Genomic DNA, 19,762 nt, shown 5'->3' with positions numbered 1-19,762 from the left:
AGCTCTGTTTCAGTTCCATATGCTGCAGCTGAGGCCCAGAAAGAAAGAAAGAGAGAGAGAGAGGAAGAAAGGAAGGAAGGAAGGAGAAAGAAAAGCAGAAAGTAAAAAAAAGAAAGAAAAAAAAGAAGGAACAGAGCCAGGGCTTGGGGCCTAGGCTTAGCTCTGAAATACATACCCTTCTCTGTTCTCTCTTCAGTCTCTGAAAACAGAGAGACCTAACACATTCTTGTTACTGTGACAGTTTAATCACTTGGGGCAGACCAGGCCCAGTGGTGTGAGCGTCATAGACCAGCCCCTTCACATTCAAGACGTTGGAGGGCAGTGCGCTTGCTCTGGAGGGTCACAGAGGAGTAGAATTTCAGGGGACTTAACCATCACATTTGTCTGATGACGAGAGGTCACAGGGCTGCCCTGAGTCACACATGGTATTTCAGAGGCAAAGCTAGAAGCAGAACTGGGGCTCCCCTGACTTCTGACTCCCAGATCAGTGCGCCCTGGCCTGTACCCTCTGAGCTGCCAGTCCCCCACTTCCAGTTTTCGCTTTTCCTTTTCCTGATGATGTGATCCATCAAGGAATCCTGTCAAGTGGTGTATGGTACGTCTATCCTCCACTCAATGCCCGCGGTCCTCTGCCCTCTAGAGTGTGCAAAGGAAATAGAAAATGTGGTGCCTGATCAAAGATGTGTTTCAGCACCAGGGCAGGATACAAGACCCCTTCGCATCACAAGGCCAATCCCCCTAAGGCCCTGGGTCTTACCAGGAAGGCAAGATTTGTATGTGCAAAGTAATATCTGAATGCAATGTCAAGCAATCAGACAGAGCACCAGGGCAAGTCAGAGGACACCAGAGTCAATTAGCCAGGAAGGCTGGAAGACATTAGGGGGAATTTGAGGAGACTCTTGGTGACGCTTAAACAGAAAGAGATGGATAAGATAGAAGGATAAACAAAAATCAGTACTTAGCAAATATATAGAGAAAAGGGAACAGTCACAACAAAAACAATTAAAAAAAAATAGAAGAAGGGGGGGGTTGTATTAGGTCAGTGGACAGGTTGACCCTGGTCAGTCCTTGTTTCTCACCTGCCCAGGATGGCAGGCGCCATTTGGCCATGGAAACAGAAGATTGGAAGAAACGTTCTCTCAAAGTCTGTTCCAGCCTTGGGATTCTAGGAGTAACTTGTTCCAAGGCATTTGGTCTTGTCTTTATGGTCCACTAGCAGGCCTGCCAGGACCTGGTGGGGGAGGGGGTGGCCTGGTCCGAGCCGCCCGCCCCTGTTCCAGCCCCTCCACTTGCTCAGCCTCCTTGGCCCCTCATCCCAGTGTCCTCCAAGCCCTTCCTCCCTGCCCACCCCCACACCTGAGTCAATTTGCCACCTGCTTCCTCTCCACCTGCTCCCTGGCTGCTTCCATGAAGGAAACAAAGGTCTCCACCCTGCCAGTTGGCATCAACATTGATGTGTGGTTCCAGACTTCTCCACATCACACGGCCAGTCTCCAGACTTTCCTGAGCCTTTGTCCTGTCTCCTTCTGCACAGCTGCCTTTCCCAGCTCTGGATTCCCCTCTGCCATCCTCAGCCCCCTTGCTTCTCCATTCAGCTCTCGACTTCTGTTTCACTGAAAAGCCAACAGTGATCTGGCATGAACTTCCTGTCTCCTGCGCCCGCTCCCTCCACTCCTGGGAGAGGTCCCTCCTTTGGACCAAGGCCAATCCCACATCCATGTGCCCTACAGGGAACTGGTGCTGTCAGTTATCCTCTCCTTCTCCTCCTGTAGACACAGTAGAAGCCTCAGCATCCCACAGCAGTAGCAGACTCCCCTGGACCCTGCTGCCTCCTGTCCTTTCAGTCTCCTGGACTTCTTGGCGGATTACTTCCGCTCTCTGTCTCCACTGCTTCTGTCACCACTCACCCTTGTGCTGTCTGGCCCAGCCCCCTCTAACACCCCTCTTCCGGGTCTCTACTGACTTCCACATCTGGGACTGCTGGCCAACTCTATCTGGCCTGACCTCTCTGCATCATCAGAAGCTCTAAACGTTTTCCTTTCCCATCTTGGAGTCCTGCCTTTTCCCCAAAACCCTGCCAGCCACTCTCCCTTCCACTGGCCTCTTAAATGCTTAGAGCTTGGCTCTTTTCACTTTTCACATTATGTGGCCTCCCCTGGGACTCTAACCCGGGACAGCAAGGGTGGAGGAAAGAATATCGGCTCTGTGGTCACATGATTCTAACTTGAAACACCAGCTCCAACAATGGGTGAGTTTGAGCACATTTCTTCACCTCTCTGAGCTTCAACTTCCTCATCTAGGATAAAATTCTGACCTTGCAGGTTGTTGGAGAGCTACTGATAAGTCATGTGGAAGGTCCAGTACAAAGGAGGGGGCAGTTCATCCCACCTTGTGGGGCATTATGGTTCCAGTTGCCACCAGTGTGCCGATGACTCCCGAATCTCTCTTTCTAGCCCCATTTTCCTTTGAAGTCTAATTCTATGGGTCCGATTTTTCACATCTATGTCTCTGGCTCCCTCCTCTCTCTTCTAACTTGTCCTAAATTTTTACGTACTTGTAGATATTTCCACTGGTATTTTTCAAGATCTTAAGATGAATCGAACCCCAGCTAAACTCACTGTTCCTCTCAACCCTCTCCCCTTTCCTGTCCTTCTGGTCTCTATCCTAGGGTTAACGGCCCCATAACCCACTCAGCAGCCCCAGCTGGATGTCTCAGAGTCTGAAAAGACTCTCTCCTCCTCCGCCATCCAACATGTCACTAGATCCTGAGGGTGAAACTTGTGAAACCTCCCTCAGTTCCAAGCTTCCCCTTGACCCCCGTTGCTGCGGCCTTGGTTCAGGCGTTCAGTGTGTCTCCCATGGACAGAGTTAAGTTTCAACCCCTCCCATGACATATGTTGTCTTCTCTACCAGTCCCAAACCCTCCTCTCCAGTGACATTTCATATTTCTCTTCTGATCTCACCCAGGCCACCAGGCCTGGCACATGCCATGTTCCTGCCAGCTGGCAAGCCACTACCACCTTCAAGATCCAGCTTAAATGTACCTTGTCTATGAAGTCTTCCTACTGCACCAGCAGGCTTGGAGCTCAGTGGTCCTTGAAACCTACCCCTGCGATGGCCTGGCCATCTGTACTGTACTGGTCTCTTTCGCTTGTCAGACATTTGAGGGTAAGACCCCAATTTGGTCACCACTGCATCCCCGGTCCTAAGCATATGCATGATGCATAGTTGTGCTCAATCAGTGTTTGCTGAATGAATGAAAGAGTGAAGGAATGGTGAGTTCATGGGAATCCCAAGGAGAGGCAGAGCATCCCTGACCTTCCTCCCTGCCTCCCATCAGCCTGAGAATGCTTGGGGTTGCCTGAAAGACTGGTGGCAGCAGAGGGGTTAGATGACTGGAGGGGCAATGTGGAAACCAGCGGCAGTGTGGAGATGCCAAGCTGAAGACAGACCCCACAGATGCAGGGGACCTAGGACAGGATTCTTTTGGCCAGGGACTCAGATTCTGGAAGACAAAGAATCAGAACTGGAACCTTCCAAGCCAGAGCCCAAGATCTCCCCCAGGGTTTGGAGAGCGGGATGATGGCAATCTGGATAAAGCAGCAGTAAGCAAGAGATGGGAGAGAAGCAGTCATCCGAGGCCGGGGACCAAGGTGGCTGAGGTGAGGTCCACAGGCAGATTCTCCATCTGAACTTTGGGGAGGCAGAACCCTCATCATCACTACCCCTTCATCAGAGATCTTTCATACTGGTGCTTCCCATCATTAAAGGATAACTCCTTTGAGCTAAACTTGTGTTCCTTGGGTCCCAAATTCAAATATCTCTGTGAGAGAAGGTGGCAGGATTAATCTTTTGTCATTTAAAACTTTAGTTATGAGTTAGGACATTCCCTTCATGGCTCAGCAGTTAACAAACCCAACTAGGATCCATGAGGTTTCAGGTTCAATCCCTGGCCTTGCTCAGTGGGTTAAGGATCCAGCATTGCCATGGGCTGTGGTGTAGGTCACAGACGTGGCTCGGATCCCGTGTTGCTGTGGCTGTGGCATAGGCCAGCAGCTACAGCTCCCATTCATCCCTTAGCCTGGGAATTTCCATGTGCTGCAGGTGCGGCCCTAAAAAGCAAAAAAAAAAAAAAAAAAAAAAAGAAAAAGAAAAAGAAAACCCAAAACTTTGATTATTAGCTGAAGCCTTAACAACGATGTGGCAAAGGAGGGGCTCTAGGGACACTCAGTCAGCTTTCTAACTCTGCTGAGAGCTGGTTCAGCTTTGCTCCTCCTGTCCTGCTTCCTTATGGCTCTCCTTCCCCAGGTCCCCATTGGGGTCCCTCCCCAGAAGAAAAGATGGAAAGATAGAAGACCTCTCCATCCCAAACTGTAATTCCTCTGGCATCTGGGTTAAAGAAAGGATGGGTGAAGGTTTGGGGAGCAAGTTCAAGGTACTCATGAACCGATTCATAAAGCGAATTGCTGTAAAATAAAACTCAGTTCCCTCCATAGCTTCTGTTGTATTTTTCAAGAAGGGCCTGTATGGGACGGAGAATCCTTTTAGAAGAAGCTGAAAACCTGTAGCTAGGAAAAGGTGGGAAAGTTTGCCAGCTATGTGCTTAGGCTGAGTGTTGATACCCTTGCAAAAGCTGGCCTCTTTTATTTGGCTCTGCCTCCTTCATTCCACCACTTCTCCGTCTTAGGTGGAGCACTGTCTAGGCATCATGCTGAACTGACTTGGCGAAGCTATGGGGCATCACAGGCCTGCCTGGTGTCTCGTTCTGCAGGAGCTGCAGTGCACTGGAGGAGAACAAGCCCTGACCCCGACTCAGGCCTAAGGGACAGCCAGGAACTCAATCTGGTCCTCTCTTGCCCTCACTGGCCCCTCTACACCCCAGTCCAGTCCTGCTGGGATTGATTGAGGACTTAGGTTGCCCCTGCTTGGGGGACTCAAGCTGTAATGCTACCCTTTACCAGTAGGTGCCGCCATCTAACGTACCATTCTCCAGTTCCACAAGGAATCCAGTGCTTCAAGCAAATTTGCAAATGAAATTATTGTAAATGAGATATTCCTATATCGATGAAATTAAGATGTGGAATTAATTGTATGTATGTTTCTGTATAACCATATATTCTATTTTTAATGAGTTTGACATTCATCATGCACTTACTACGTGCCAGGATCTTAAAGGGTATGGGAATTCAAAGATGCCGGGGTTTCTCTCTCTCTCTCTCTCTCTTTTTTTTTTTTGTCTTTTTGCCTTTTCTAGGGCCACTCACGTGGCATATGGAGGTTCCCAAGCTAGGGGTCTAATCGGAGCTGTAGCTGCCGGACTGCACCACAGCCACAGCAACACCAGATCCAAGCTGCATCTGTGACCTACACCACAGCTCAGGGCAACACTGGATCCTTAACCCACTGAGCAAGGCTAGGGATCAAACCTGCAACCTCTTGGTTCCTAGTCGGATTCATTAACCACTGCGCCATGATGGGGACTCCGCCAGGGTTTCTCTTTTTAAGTTTATAATTAGGTAAGAGAAAAATTTGCATCTAAATAATTATAATATAAGGCAGAATATGGTAAATGCCAAAATTTAATGGGGGCGCTGGAGTAAAATTCTCACAAAGATGTAAAAAAGACATTAATTCCAGCTGGAAGCTTGGAGACTCAGAGGAGGAAAGGGTTTAAAGACGACCTCAAAGAATATATAGAATTCACAAACATGGAGTTGGGTGAAGAAGGTGAGGGCTTTCCAGGCAGTGGAAATGAGGTGAGCAAGGGCTTGGAGCGGGGAGTGTCCACTGGGAATGAATAATGTAGGTCCGCCAGAGACAAGGATTGAAGGGGGCGGGGAGGGAGATCTGTAAGGTGGGATGGGCCAGACGATGAAGAGCCTATTCCCACCTTATGCCAAGGGGTTGACCTTGTTGCAGAGGCACTGGGAACCTACAGGACTTTGAAGCAAGGCAGCGGCAAAGCTGGCTCATGTCATGAATTGGCTTTCCATACTCTGGACTTGATGGACTTTGCCAGATTTCTTCAATGTTTATCGAATTGATTTCATTGTGGATGCAGGAAGAGAACCAAGAGATGAAAGGGAGAAGAGACATAAAAAGAAGTGAAAGGGAGGAAGTTCCCGTTGTGGCTCAGTGGTAACAAGGCCAACTAGTATCCATGAAGATGTGGGTTTGATCCCTGACCTCACTCAGTGGGTTAAGGATCCGGCATTGCCATGAGCTGTGGCATAGGTTGCAGACGCAGCTCAGATCATGCCTTGCTGTGGCTGTGGTGTAGGCCAGCAGCTGTAGCTCTGATTTGACCCCTAGCTTGGGAACTTCCATATGCCGCACCTGTGGCCCTAAAAAAAAGAAAAAGAAAAAAAGGTGAAAGGGAGGGAAATAATGAACAGAAGGAAGAGAAAGATGGAGGAGAGGGAGCGAGAGGAGGCAGCAGAGGAGGAGGCAAGGCAGACCTGGTACTTGGGGGAGGCTCTGCTCTGTGGCTGTGCTCAGGGAGTTGTTGGGGCTTTTCTAGGCCAGTGGCCTCTGGCTCCAGGCCCTGGCCGACCACAGAGGACAATGTGAGGCAGGCTTGTTTGGTGATGTGTTTTCTGCTGGCCCTGTTTGTTTGTTTTCTGTTTTTCTGGCAGTGGACACGTCTGGGGTAGAGAAAAAGGAGGAGGTCAGGGGTGTGGCTGACATTGACAGTGGTCCCCAGGTCAGGGAGAGGCGGGTGGGATCCTTTAGTGGGGGCTTGTGGGCATTGGAGGTGGACTTTTGGTGTCCCTGCAAGGGGCCTCTAGGTGGGCGCCCAGAGCCAGGTGACCTGCTCAAGCCGAGATGGTTGGCCCCGAGCTCTTTGCCTGTCTTTCCCTGCCCCGATAGGGCAGGAAAGAATTAGTCCTTGAGGCCTGGGCTCCTTGCCTGTGTAGCCAGGATGTCGTGCTGGGCTGGGGAGCCTGTGTGGGTAGCAAGAACTTGGCACAGGGGTGGGGCCGAGATGGGGGGTGGTCCACTTGAGCTAGCCTGCTCCCAAGCCCTGACGATGAGCCTGGCTTGCTCCCTCCTGTCCCACAGTGCTCGGAAGCCAACCTAATGAGCACTATTAAAGTTAATGAAACGCAGCAATTCCTCCCTTTGCTCAGTTACAACTCTTTATGAGATTGCTCCCTTTTGCGGAGGAGAGTCATTTGAGCTGCCAGGGCTTGGCCTTTGTCCCGCTAATTTTTATTGGCCCATTAACGGGATCAGAGGCCGTGGGCTGACCAGGAATATCTGGTATGGGGTCCCAACAAGCCCAATTGGGTCCAGTCTCAGGTGGCCTTTTGATTCCAAATTAGCCTAAAAGCCCCTGTTTCCCTTCCACTGTCTGTTTCTTCCCCTACCTCCAAACCCAGTTTTCTCTGCAGGTACAGCCAGGAGATGGGACGATTTCTAAAGTTAGGAGATGCCTTTCCATCCCCCTTAGAGTGTGTCCAAACCCACTGACAGAGTAGGTCCCTTAGTAAGAACTCCAGTTGGCTTAAGGGCTTTACTCCTCATTAAGATGGAAACATACTGAACCTAGTTAGTCATTCACATGTTGGTGTGAATTAGTCCATAGGGTCATAGACAGGCTTCCAGAGGATCTGGGAATCTCCTGTATGATACACAAGCCTTTATCCCCAGTGTTCATTTTTTTGGAGAGAGGTTTTCTATGGCTTTCTTCAAAGTTTTCATGACACTCTTGCCCCCCCTCACACAAGGTAAAAAAAAAACCTCTGTAGAGATGGAAGGAGGATGGTTTGTAACCTGGGCGCAGAAGACAAACTCTTCTACCCATACCATCCGCCTGGCCAGCCCCACTCCTGAGGACGAACTAGTCCCCTCCTCCTTTGGAGAGATTTTCACAGCCCACCCATTGTCACCAGGGCTCAAGCATGCCTTTCCTAAATCTTAAACTAACCTCAAGTTGAGGGGTAGGGGCAAGAAGAGAGCCCTTTAACTCTGTGTTGGTTTACCTGGCAGGGCTGCAAATGATAGGTTCTCATGCTGCTGTAAATACTCATAAACTCACTGTAAGTGCTGGGCATCACATGACCCGGGTGCCCAGATCCTCTGCCGCCCCGTCCTAGCCTGGCACTCAGGAGGTCAGGGAGGAGGAGGATGCTGAGCTGGCAGCAGCTGTCATGACAAGGTCATAGCTATGGCTATGGGGGAAGAGGGCATGTTTGGAGCTGGTCTCTTTCATCCCTGTGTGGCTGTGGCTGTGGCGTAGGCCAGCAGCTGCATCTCTGATTCAACCCCTAGCCTGGAAACTTCCATATGCTGCAGATGCGGCCCTGAAAAAGCAAAAAAAAAAAAAAAAAAAAAAAAGTATAAATCAAATCATGTCTCTCTCTGGTTAAAATCCTGCAATGCCTTCCCATTTCTCTGAGGATGCAATCCAGCTGCTTGGCATGGCCTTCAAGGCCCTGCATGGGCTGCCTTGCCTCCTGCTCCAGCCCATCCTGCCCTTTAGCCAAGTAAAACATTATTTCATTTACTCAAGACTTTTTATTGGAGTTCCCTTGTGGCACAGCAGATTAAGGATCTGGCATTGTCACTGCTATAGCCCAGGTCACTGCTGTGGTGTGAGTTCAGTCCCTGGCCCAGGAACTTTTATGTGCCACAGGCACAGCCAAATAAAGAAACATATATACATATATATACGTGTGTATTTATACATATATATAGTGGAGTGAAAGAAAAGCCAAAATTTCTCCTTTTATTCTTAATTTATAAATTAATCTGCAAAAGGAAGCCCCAATAAAAATTGCATAACCCAGTCTTAAGAATCAGGCAATATTTACCCAGATACTTCCATTTTATATACTTTTTGTTTCTATTAAAATACTATCCTTACATAAAAATTAGACTTGACTTTTGTTTTTTTCTTTGACCCATGAAACTTTTTCATGCACCTAGCTAAACCAAGCTATTTCTTGGACAGAACAGAAGATTGAGCAGATCAGCAAATTGGGGATATGTTTCAGAAGCCTTTTCATACACACTTACGACAGCTCATAAATATCTGACTTACCCAATACTTTTCTTTTGCTTTTCCTCTCTCCCCATCTAGAATGTCAACTCCACAAGAGCAGGGACATTGTCTGGCTCGTTCACTGTTGTTTCCTCGTTATTCCCCTGGTGGCTGCCACCCGGCTGGTCCTGAATAATGATCTGTGGAATGAATAAATGAGGGTGGCAGGAGTTCCGAGAGGGAGAGGGACTCTTCTGGAAAGTCAGGGGAAGGTTTCTTGGGCACAATGAGGCTTGAAGCTTGTTGTGTGGGAAGAGTGGTGGGTAGGAGGGAAAAATGTATCCTGGGACAGGGCTTAGGGGATGGAAGAAGCAAAAGCCCAAAGAAGGGCCAGTGGCCAGCGTGTATTGCAACTGACCCCAGGGATGTGTAGGCAGCAGAAACTTCTCAATGGCAAAAGGACAAATGTGGTGTGAATATGGTTTTTGGTTCACGTGGATCCAGGGCTGAAGTGCTTGAGTCCCTTGATGAGGAAGAGGGGAGAGAAGTCATCCAAGTTGGAGCCTAGGGAGACTGGGGACAAATCAAGGGGGATTATTTTTTTCCTTTTAGGGCCACACCTGTGGCACACGGAAGTTCCCAGGCTAGGGGCTGAGTGGCCTACACCACAGCCACAGCAACACCAGATCCAAGCTGCGTCTGTGACCTATGCTGCAGCTTCCAGGAACACCGGATCCTTAACCCACTGAGCAAAGTCAGGGATCAAACCTGCATCCTCAGGGAGACTAGTTGGGCTCTTAACCCGCTGAGCCACAACAGAAACTCCACCAGGGGGGATTTCAACTGCTAAGCCTGGACGTGGCTCAGTCTGTGAAAAGTAATGATTATTCCTTTCGTGGTAGCTAATGTTAATGACTCTCACTGCCCTGACCCCTCTGACCCTTGGAATCAGATCTGGCTCAAGGGAAGTCAAGGGATGGAGTAGACCAGTGAGTCTAGACCAGTGCAGAGAACCCTGAGGCTCAAATGGGAGAGGCCCGGGGCCTGGTTCCTTCTTCCCTCCCTCTCTTGATGTGTGGCCTTGCTCAAGGCATTGGACTGCAATGGACCTCCGTGTCCTTTTGGAAAACAGAGTTAACAATACCTGCCACGTTCAGAGGAAAAATGAGGTCATGTTTATGCAGCGCCGTGAGCTCACTGGAGACAATGGGTGTATTCTTCTTAACAGCAACAATAATAATCATTACTGTAAATCTAACCAGTAAATATATCTCCTCAAAGCTGGAGTTGGGCCCCTCAGTAGGATAGCAATTAAAGTTAAAAAAAAAAAAATCTCCAGATGGGGGAATTTTCTGGCCCCATTTTGATCTTTGGGGTTTGCAGAATTGATATCGTTGTGGGAGGGAGAGAGGCCTATAACAATCATTCATCTCAACTCCGTTCCATTGTCCTTATTGTATCTCTCTTGTCCTTGAGTTATCCCCAGTGGGTGTTGAAACTTCCTTTTTTTTTTTTTTTTTTTTTTTTTGGCCTCCCCACGGCATATGGAGTTCCCAGGCTAGGGATCAGATTCAAGCTGTAGTTGAGACCTAAGTCGCAGCTACAGCAACGCTGGATCCTTAACCTGCTGTGCCAGGCTAGGGCTTGAAGCTCCATCCCAGCACTCCCAAGACTCTGACCACCCCCTTATCCCACAGCAGGAACTCCTAAGTGTTGTGACTTCTCACCCCTCTTCAGTCCCTTATGCCCCCATCTCCACAGACACCCAGTGTTTCTAGTCACTCACAGATGTAGTCATTTGGCTATTAGAGATCCGGAGCATTTGGGCATTGGCCACAAACTAGCCTGCAAGGTGGGTGGCCTGTCTCAAGCCTCATTTCCACCCATCCCACTAAATAGGCTGATGATTCCCAAACTGAGCTGTGTATTCAAAGCCTTGAGGGTGCAGCCCATGGATGCTCAGGTGATTCTCATGCAGCCAGCCAGCACCTGTCTGAATTTTGGAAGCACTGGCTTAATGATGTATTAGTTGAAATGGGTCTACAAGGAGCAAAGTGATGCTTGTTCAAAAAGGCCTGGGCCAAGCTGCAAAGACCCTTTCCCCTGCCCCAATCCGCGAAAATGACAGAAAACTATGGGAAAACAAAAGGGAAAAACAAAAGGGAACTCCTAGCATATCAGAAACACCGGATACCAGAAAGATTAAGAACAAATAGCATCAAAGCTATAAAGAAATAAAACTGGAGGAAATTGGAGTTCCCATTGTGGCTCAGTGGGTTAAGAACCCGACTAGTATCCATGAGGATGCAGGTTTGATTCCCGGCCTGACTCATTAGGTTAAGGATCCAGCGTTGCCACAATCTGTAGTGTAGGTTGGAGACAAGGCTTGGTTCTGGCATTTCTGTGGCTGTGGTGTCGGCTTGCGTCTGCAGCTCCAAATCAATTCCTAGCCTGGGAACCTCCATGTGCCATGGGCGCGGCCCTAAAAAGCAAAAACAAAACAAAACAAAACAAAACTGGAGTAAATCATAGCTAATATACATGAAAGAGAAGACCACTGTGGAGGGAAGAATGGTTTGGGGTTTGAGGGGCTCTAAACCTGAGACAACAGATTCAAAATAACCAACGGAAGTCCCGGAAGTGTTCCTTGCTGCTTCCTGACGTGTGTTCAGTAGTTGGCAGCAGAGGATTTATCCCAAGGTGCCAGGTCTAAGGAGGTCCAGCAATACCCCAAGTAGCTACAGACAGTCTAAAGGGAAATGGGGAGTCCTCACCCTGAAGAAAAGCTGCTAGCAGGCCATTGCTCTCTCTCCCATCCTCAACAGCCAGAGTCACGGCTATAGTGAACACAAAACTGATATGTAGTTATTCTCAAACACAAACATAAGCAGAACATCAAAAAATCACAGCAGATTAAGGACAAATAAAACTGTGGTACAGAGCAACTCTAAGCTAATGCTGCCCAACAGAACTTTCTGTGATGGTAGAAGTGTTCTGTATTTGAGCTGTCCAATACGTAGCCACACACTACATGCGGCTAGAGACTATGTGAAATGCGGCTGCTGCAACTGAGAACTGAAATTTTAATTAAATTAAATTTAAATTTAAATAGCAAGCAGCTACTGTACTGGGTAGCATAGCTCTGAAGTTAACGTATAGAACAGTTAATACCCAAAGAAGTAGAAATAATAGGAGTTCCCACTGTAGCTCAGTGAGTTAAGAACACAATATTGCCTCCTTGAGGATGTGGGTTCGAGCCCTGGCCTGGCTCAGTGGGTTAAGGATATGGTGTTGCTGTAAGCTGTGGCATAGGTCACAGATGCAGCTCAGCTCCTGTGTTGCCATGGTTATGGCATAGGCTCCAGCTATGGCTCTGATTTTACCCCTGGCCTGGGAACTTCCATATGCCGTGGGTGCAATGTAAAAAGAAAAAAAAAAAAAAAGATAAGAAAAGAAAAAGAAATAGAGATAATAGAACAAAAAACCCCAACAAAACTACTTTAGTTGAAGAATAATTATTATCTTCAAGAGATGAAAATTAATAATAAATGTATTTTAAAAATCAACTAGATTTTGGTCTTTTTTTTTTTTTTTTTTGCCTTTTCTAGGGCCGCTTCCGCGGCATATGGAGGTTCCCAGGCTAGGGGTCTAATTGGAGCTGTAGCCACCGGCCTACACCACAGCCACAGCAACGCGGGATCCGAGCCGCATCTGCAATCTACACTGCAGCTCACGGCAATGCCGGATCCTTTAACCCACTGATCAAGGCCAGGGACCGAACCTGCAACCTCATGAAATCAACTAGATTTTTAAAAATGATAGTTAGAATTTAAAAACAAAAAAACTAGAAATTTAAAAACAATAGTTAGAATTTGAAATTTGGTAAATGATCTGAGATGAATTTAATGATCTGGTTTTAGGAAGACTGAGCTGAAGAAGTCTCCTTAAACACAGTGAAAAGGATAGAATGATGAAATTCTGAGAGAAAAAGGTAAGAGACGTCTGTCTATAAAATGTCAGAATAGAAGAGAGAAAATAATTAAAGAACTAATAAGAGAAAATTTTCCAGTTGTTGAAAGAAATTAATCATTAGATTGAATCTTTTCAGGAAAAAAAGACCCACAACAAGACACATTGTGGGTCTTTTCTTCCTGTAAAAAAGGATCTAGAAGCTTCCAGAGAGAAAAAGCAGGTCACCAACAAAATAACATTAAATTAGCATTACACTGAATGTTAAAAGACAATAGGACACTATCTCCAAAGTTCTAAAGGGAAATGAAGAATTCAAGTGGGAGGGATAACGTAAGACATTTTTTTGTTTTACAGAGAGAAAGTTTGCCACCCTCATATTCTTTGAAGAATTCCTAGGGGAGGTGCTTCCTTTAAAGAAATGGTGAACTCAAGGAAGAGGAAGACGTGGGATTCTGAAACGGTGGTGAACAAAGACACTAGCAAAACTTGTAGTGAAGTCTGAATTATTGAGGCCTAATGTAAACATTTCAAATACAACAATTTGAAACCGTCATCTGCCCAGATGATCTCAGTCTGGGAATTGGCGCCCCAGGGAGGAAGAGGCATGTTAAAGTGTGTTAATGAGGAAAAAATTTCCTGATTAGCTCTAGACATTGACAGAGAATCATGACGTAAAGAATATAGGATTCAAATTCAGAGAATAAGCAAAGAAGATGGAGAATTGGAAAATCAACTTCCAAATCACTAGAATGAACTAAAATTAGGGGTGGGGGGAGGGGGAGCAAAAATTTAATCTAACAAAAAGCAGGAAAAAAGATTTTTAAAAGAAAGCAAGGTAAAGAGGAAACATAAAATAAGTCTAAAAATTATTCATGATACATGAAAAAAGAGACAATTTTACTTATTTAGACTTAAATCTAAAAATATCATTCATAATACATGAAAAAAGAGACAATTCTATTAAAGGGCAAAATCTGGCTATATGCTGTTTACACAGATGTATTTGAAACCAAGTAGCAAAACATTTTGAATATGAACAGATGGGAGAAATATACCAAGCAAATGATAACAAAAATAAAGCAGGTATATTAGCGTTAGACAGTATATTATTCAAAGCAGAAAGCACTAAAAACAAAACAAACAAAAAAAAACCGGAGTTCCCGTCGTAGCGCAGTGGTTAACGAATCCGACTAGGAACCATGAGGTTGCGGGTTCGGTCCCTGCCCTTGCTCAGTGGGTTAACGATCCGGCGTTGCCGTGAGCTGTGGTGTAGGTTGCAGACGTGGCTCGGATCCCGCGTTGCTGTGGCTCTGGCGTAGGCCGGTGGCTACAGCTCCGATTCAACCCCTAGCCTGGGAACCTCCATATGCCGCGGGAGCGGCCCAAGAAATAGCAACAACAACAAAAAAGACAAAAAAAAAAAAAAAAAAAATCCAAAAAAAAAAAAAAAACCACACACACACACACACATACATGCAAAACCCCAAGGAGATATACTGGAAAAAGTTATAGCCTTACAAAAAATATATACTTTTTATGATTCCTTTTTTTTTTTTTTGTCTTTTTGTTTTTTTCATGGCCCCACCCAGGGCATATGCAGGTTCCCAGGCTAGGGGTGGAATCCGAGCTGTGGCCGCCAGCCTACACCACAGCCAGAACAACTTGGGATCCGAGCCTCGTCTTCAACTTACACCACAGCTCACCAAAACGCTGGATCCCCAACCCACTGAGTGAGGCCAGGAATCGAACCCACGTCCTCTTGGATATGAGTTGGGTTCGTTAACTGTTGAGCCACGATGGAAACTCCATACTTTCTCTGATTCTTAACGTCAACTTTTAAAATATATGAAGCAAACACTAGTAGAAATCAAGGAGAAAGGAACAAATCTATGGTCATGGATGAAAGCTCAAAAAGTCAAGCAGAAAAAAGTCATAATGACGTTCCCGTTGTGGCTCAGTGGTTAACAAACCCGACTAGTATCCATGAGGACGAGGGTTCAATCCTGGGCCCCACTCAGTGGGTTAAGGATCCAGTGCTGCTGTGAGCTGTGGTGTAGGTCACAGACGTGGCTCGGATCCCGTGTCTCTGTGGCTGTGGTGTAGGCTGGCAGCTACAGCTCCAATTCAACTCCTAGCCTGAGAAACTCCATGTGCCGCCAGTGCGGCCCTAGAAAGACAAAAAAAAGAAAAAGAAAAAGAAAGAAGTCGTAATGAGAATAATAGAGGATTTGAGTGACACAGTTAACAAGCTTTAACTAATATATGTTATACTTACAAACCGAGAACACTTTTTTGGGGTTTGTTTTTGGCTGCACCTATGGCATACAAAAGTTCCTGGGCCAGGATTCAAACCTGTGCCACAGAGCCATGGCAGTGACAATGATGGACCCTTAACCCCCTGAGCCAGAGGGAACTCCAGAATACTCTTTTTTTTTTTGCTTTTCAGGGCCGCACTCATGTCAGCTGGACGTTCCCAGGCTAGGGGTTGAATTGGAGGATCTGAGCCATGTCTGGACATACATCTGACAATGCCAGATCCCCAACCCACTGAGGCCAGGAATCAAACCCACATCCTCACAGATACTAGTTGGAGTCATTTCTGCTGAGCCACAATGGGAACTCCCATAACACTTAAAAAAAAAAAAATACATTTTTAGTAACCACATGCCACCTGCGCTGAAACTCCAGGCCCCTCCACTTTGTACCAGCCACTTTCTCTGTGCACAATACAGAAAAAAGGCAATTAACATTAAAATGATCGGGTGGGATGAGGTGGGACCTCAGAGCTACTTGGAAATGTAAATTCATTCACTGGGAATTCCTTGGAACGCAAAGCCTGGCTTATTTCTGTTGCAGCCCATCCAGATGTGAGCCTATCCAGATGTGGAAGTCCACATCTTTGTGATCCTACATCCCAGAGAGGGATCTCTGGTCCTGAGAGTAGCATCTAAATAACCTCAGCCTGGTATTCAAAGTCCTCCAGGATGAACCCTGTTTTCCTCTCTCACCTCCTCTTCTCCATCATGCAAGAGCCACAAACTCGGAAGGCTCACCCCTCAATGAATGCGCCTTGGTCCTGGTTCCTGGGCTCATGTCCCATCACTTAATTGTCCTACCTGTGTACATCTCACCCCTTCAGCCTGACTGTATTCTCCAGCCAACTGTGGCTCAAGCCAAAGATGTGGTAAATAAAGGTTATCTTGTTTTTTTCATTTTTCTGGGATCAGCAGGTAATTTGGACTCACTCTACCCCAGTGAAAGAGCAGTGGAAATTTATGTTATTATATTTGTCTTTAAGGAAACAGCAACAAAGGAAGGTTAAGGTGTTTGTCCATGGTAGTACACTGGCAAAGTTGGAATGAGTAGGTGCCGTCTCATGATCCGGTTCCTAATTGTTGCTGTTTTTTCTTTCTCTTTGACATCTTCTTTATTTAACAGAAGTTTGTAATGTGCTTTCCATGAGTCAGGCATTCTTTCTTTTAAAGAAGTAGGGAGTTTCTGTGTGGCTTAGCAGTAATGAACCTGACTTGTGTCTATGAGGATGTGGATTCAATCCCTGGCCTTGCTCAGTGGGTTAAGGATCCCACGTTCCTGTGGCTGTGGTGTAGGCCGGCAGCTGCAGCCTCAATTTGACCTCTAGCCTGAGAACTTTCATGTGCTGCTGGTGCGACCCTTAAAAAAAAAAAAAGATACAGTTGATTTACAATATATTTCAGCCGCGTAGCAAAGTGACTCAGTTATACATATTCTTTTTCCCGTTATGGCTTATCACAGGATTTTTTTTTTTTTTTTTTTTTTTGCCACAGCATGCAGTGGCTTGACATGGAATCTCAGTTCTCAGACCAGGGATCAAACCCAGGCCACAGCAGTGAAAGCACTGAGTCCTAACAGCTAGGCCACTAGGGAACTCCCTCTCACAGGCTATTGAATATAGTTCCCTGTGCTATATAGTCGGACCTTGTTGTTTATTCCTTCCACATTTAATAGTTTGCATCACTCACCCCAAACTCCCAGTCTCCTCAAGTCTGTCCTCTATGTCTGGGAGCCATTTCTGTTTCGTAGCCACTGGCATTCTTTAATAAATTTTCACTCAGTTGATTCTCAGCACAGTCCTAGGAGTTAGGTACTGCTGTTTTCATCCACATTGTGTAAGTGAGGCACAGAGCGATGAAGTAACTTGTGTGAGGACACAGTCTTAGTATGTATGCTATTCCTAACCACTGTCCTATACTGCCTCTCATCCTCAGATGTGACTGGCCTTTTTCCTCCATGTCAAAAACACATCAGGAGTTCCCATCGTGGCGCAGTGGCTAACGAATCCGACTAGGAACCATGAGGTTGTGGGTTCAATCCCTGGCCTTACTCAGTGGGTTAAGGATCCAGCGTTGCCGTGAGCTGTGGTGTAGGTCACAGATGCGGCTCGGATCCCACGCTGCTGTGGCTCTGGTGTAGGCCGGCAGCTGCAGCTCCGATTAGACCCCTAGCCTGGGAACCTCCACACACTACGAGTGCAGCCCTAGAAAAGGCAAAAAGACCAAAAAAAAAAAAAAAAAAAATCAGATAATGCCTAATCTCCCCACACTGTGATCCATAGAGGTCCTACTCTATTAAACACTGAACCAGTCCCCAAAGAGGGTACAGATAAAGAATGTGGAGTTCACGCTGTGGCTCAGTGGTAATGAACCTGACTGGTATCCATGAGGATGACCAGTGCAGGAAACTGCAAGGATGCTCTTTGCGCCCCAAGAGGGCCCTGATGAGGGAGGTGGAGGCAGTGCTAGCAGTTGGCTGTCACCCTTGCATTAGTGGTTAGAAGGGCTTTGGAGTCTGGGTTGACTGGGGTTTGATTCCCAGCTCTGCCCCTCACTTAGCTGTGTGATTTCAGGCAGGTTCCATGCTCTCTTTCAATCTCAGTTGGTTTCTCTATAAAACCTGCCAATATGATCTGCATCTAAGGTAGTTCAAGGCTCAGCAAGATAATGCACAGAAACCATCTAGGATCTAGGAGCCCTAGTAAATGGTCATTCTTTTTCTTATTGTGGGTACTGAATCTTTTCTGGGTTGGTCTCCAATTATTATTGGCCCATTTTTCCTTCCTCCCTCCCTTCCTTTCTTCCTTCCTTCCTTTCCACACCTGCAGCATATGTAAGTTCCTGGCTAGGGGTCAAATCAGAGCTGTAGCAGCCAGCCTACACCACAGCAACCCTGGATCTGAGCTGCATCTTTGACCTACGCCACATGTTGTGGCAATGACACATCCTGAACCCACTGAGCAAGGCCAGGGAATGAACCCTCGTCCTCATGGACACTATGTCAGGTTCTTAACCCACTGAGCCACAAGGGGAATTCCTACCGGCCAGTTTCAAATGAGCCATTGCGCTCAGGTAGGCCTTCGTGGAGGCGACCACCACTGCCCCCACCCCTCTTCCCGCCCGTACCTTCTGTAGCTCCCAGGTTCCACACTGGCTCTCATCCTGTCCCACCCCCACCCCCACAGCCCCCCCTGCACATACGCTCTCCCTTACTTTGTTTTTTTTTTTTCTTTTTAATTTATTTCTTCTTTAAATTCTTTTTTAAACTTCTGGGCGCTCTCACTTTGTTTTTCAAGTCAGTATTTTTCTCTGGGAGTTCCTGTTGTGGCTCAGTGGTAATGAACCTGACTAGGATCCATGAGGATGCAAGTTCCATCCCTGGCCCCGCTCAGTGGGTTGAGGATCCAGCAATGCCATGAGCTGTGGTGAAGGTCGCAGACACTGCTTGGATCTGGCATTGCTGTGGTTGTGGCTGGCAGCTGTAGCTCCGATTTGACCCTAGCCTGGGAACTTCCGTATGCCCCGAGTGCAGCCCTAAGAAGACAACAACAACAACAGTATTGTTCTCTGGCTGTTCCTTGTGATCCCAGACACATGCCCGAACAGATCTGCCTCCACGGGGGTCAGTGAGCCTTTGAGGGCCAGTCACTTGATTTGACAGCAGTGGGCAGGGGCAGCTCTGGGCTGGGTGGACGCTCATTCCAGGGTAGCATCTTCATTCCTGGCCACACTAGATGGGTTTCCATGCCTGGTGTCCCAGGGCCTGAAATTCCTGCCACCAGAGAGGCATTCCTTTGTGATTATTCTTACTCTCAGGACATTCCTCTGTGAAAATGCAGGTAATTCCTGGGAGGAGATCACCTGTGTCCAGGTTCTTATCTGGAGTCACAGCCTCTGAAGTCTTAACCTACCAATGGTCAACAAATTCCTGGGCTGTGACAGTCCCAAATGAGATCCTGACAATGATTTCAACAATGTGAAAAGAAACACATAAGCAAGGGATTATTCTTAGTCCATGTGAAAAGGTGTTAGCAGTTATCCTCTCCATCTTATTGCAAATGGCTTTTGCAATGAGTGCCAAAGGAGTGAATCGTTAAGGGTGGAATTACGAACTACAAAATAAGTTTTAAGATATTTAAGGTGCCAGGGGCAGGTGTTTTCCCTCTCAAAGCCCACTGCCCAGGTGATCATTAACTCAGCCAAGTGGCCAGCTCTAGCCCCTGGAGTCTTGGAGGGAAGAAGCAGCTGTTGGTGCGACTGAATCATTGGTTCTAAAGCTTAGAACCAGGAAGAGTCTTGGGAGATGCAGATTGCAGATGAGGAAATAGAGGCCTAGGGAGAGAAATTTGCTCATGCATCTAAACTGGGGCAGCCTAGGACTCCCTATTGTGGCTCAGTGGATTAAGAACCTGACTAGTTTCTATGAGGATGCAGGTTCAATCCCTGGCCTCACTCAGTGGGTTAAGGATCTGACATTGCCACGAGTAAGGCG

At 47.0% G+C, this 19,762-nt stretch overlaps 1 protein-coding gene across 1 annotated transcript in view; it reads left to right on the top strand.

Moving 5' to 3' along the window:
• LOC146401519 (uncharacterized) overlaps positions 1 to 4,495 on the top strand; it is a 55,627-nt gene extending 51,132 nt beyond the window's left edge. The window contains exons 4-6 of the mRNA XM_084967978.1: positions 2,968 to 3,168; positions 3,495 to 3,662; positions 4,309 to 4,495. Of these exons, the coding sequence (XP_084824104.1) occupies positions 3,052 to 3,168; positions 3,495 to 3,662; positions 4,309 to 4,377 (354 nt within the window). The 5' untranslated portion in view covers positions 2,968 to 3,051 and the 3' untranslated portion in view covers positions 4,378 to 4,495. The remainder of the gene's footprint in view (positions 1 to 2,967; positions 3,169 to 3,494; positions 3,663 to 4,308) is intronic.
• Positions 4,496 to 19,762: the final 15,267 nt, after the last annotated feature.

The sequence above is a fragment of the Sus scrofa genome, chromosome 7 (assembly GCF_054392235.1).
Source record: "Sus scrofa isolate SSC_HxYL_T2T_F1_AM1 chromosome 7, Sscrofa_HxYL_maternal_Yorkshire_Landrace_v2.0, whole genome shotgun sequence".
NCBI lineage: Eukaryota > Metazoa > Chordata > Mammalia > Artiodactyla > Suidae > Sus > Sus scrofa.
Note: the sequence above shows the minus strand (reverse complement) of the source record. Positions and strands in the feature narration are given on the sequence as shown.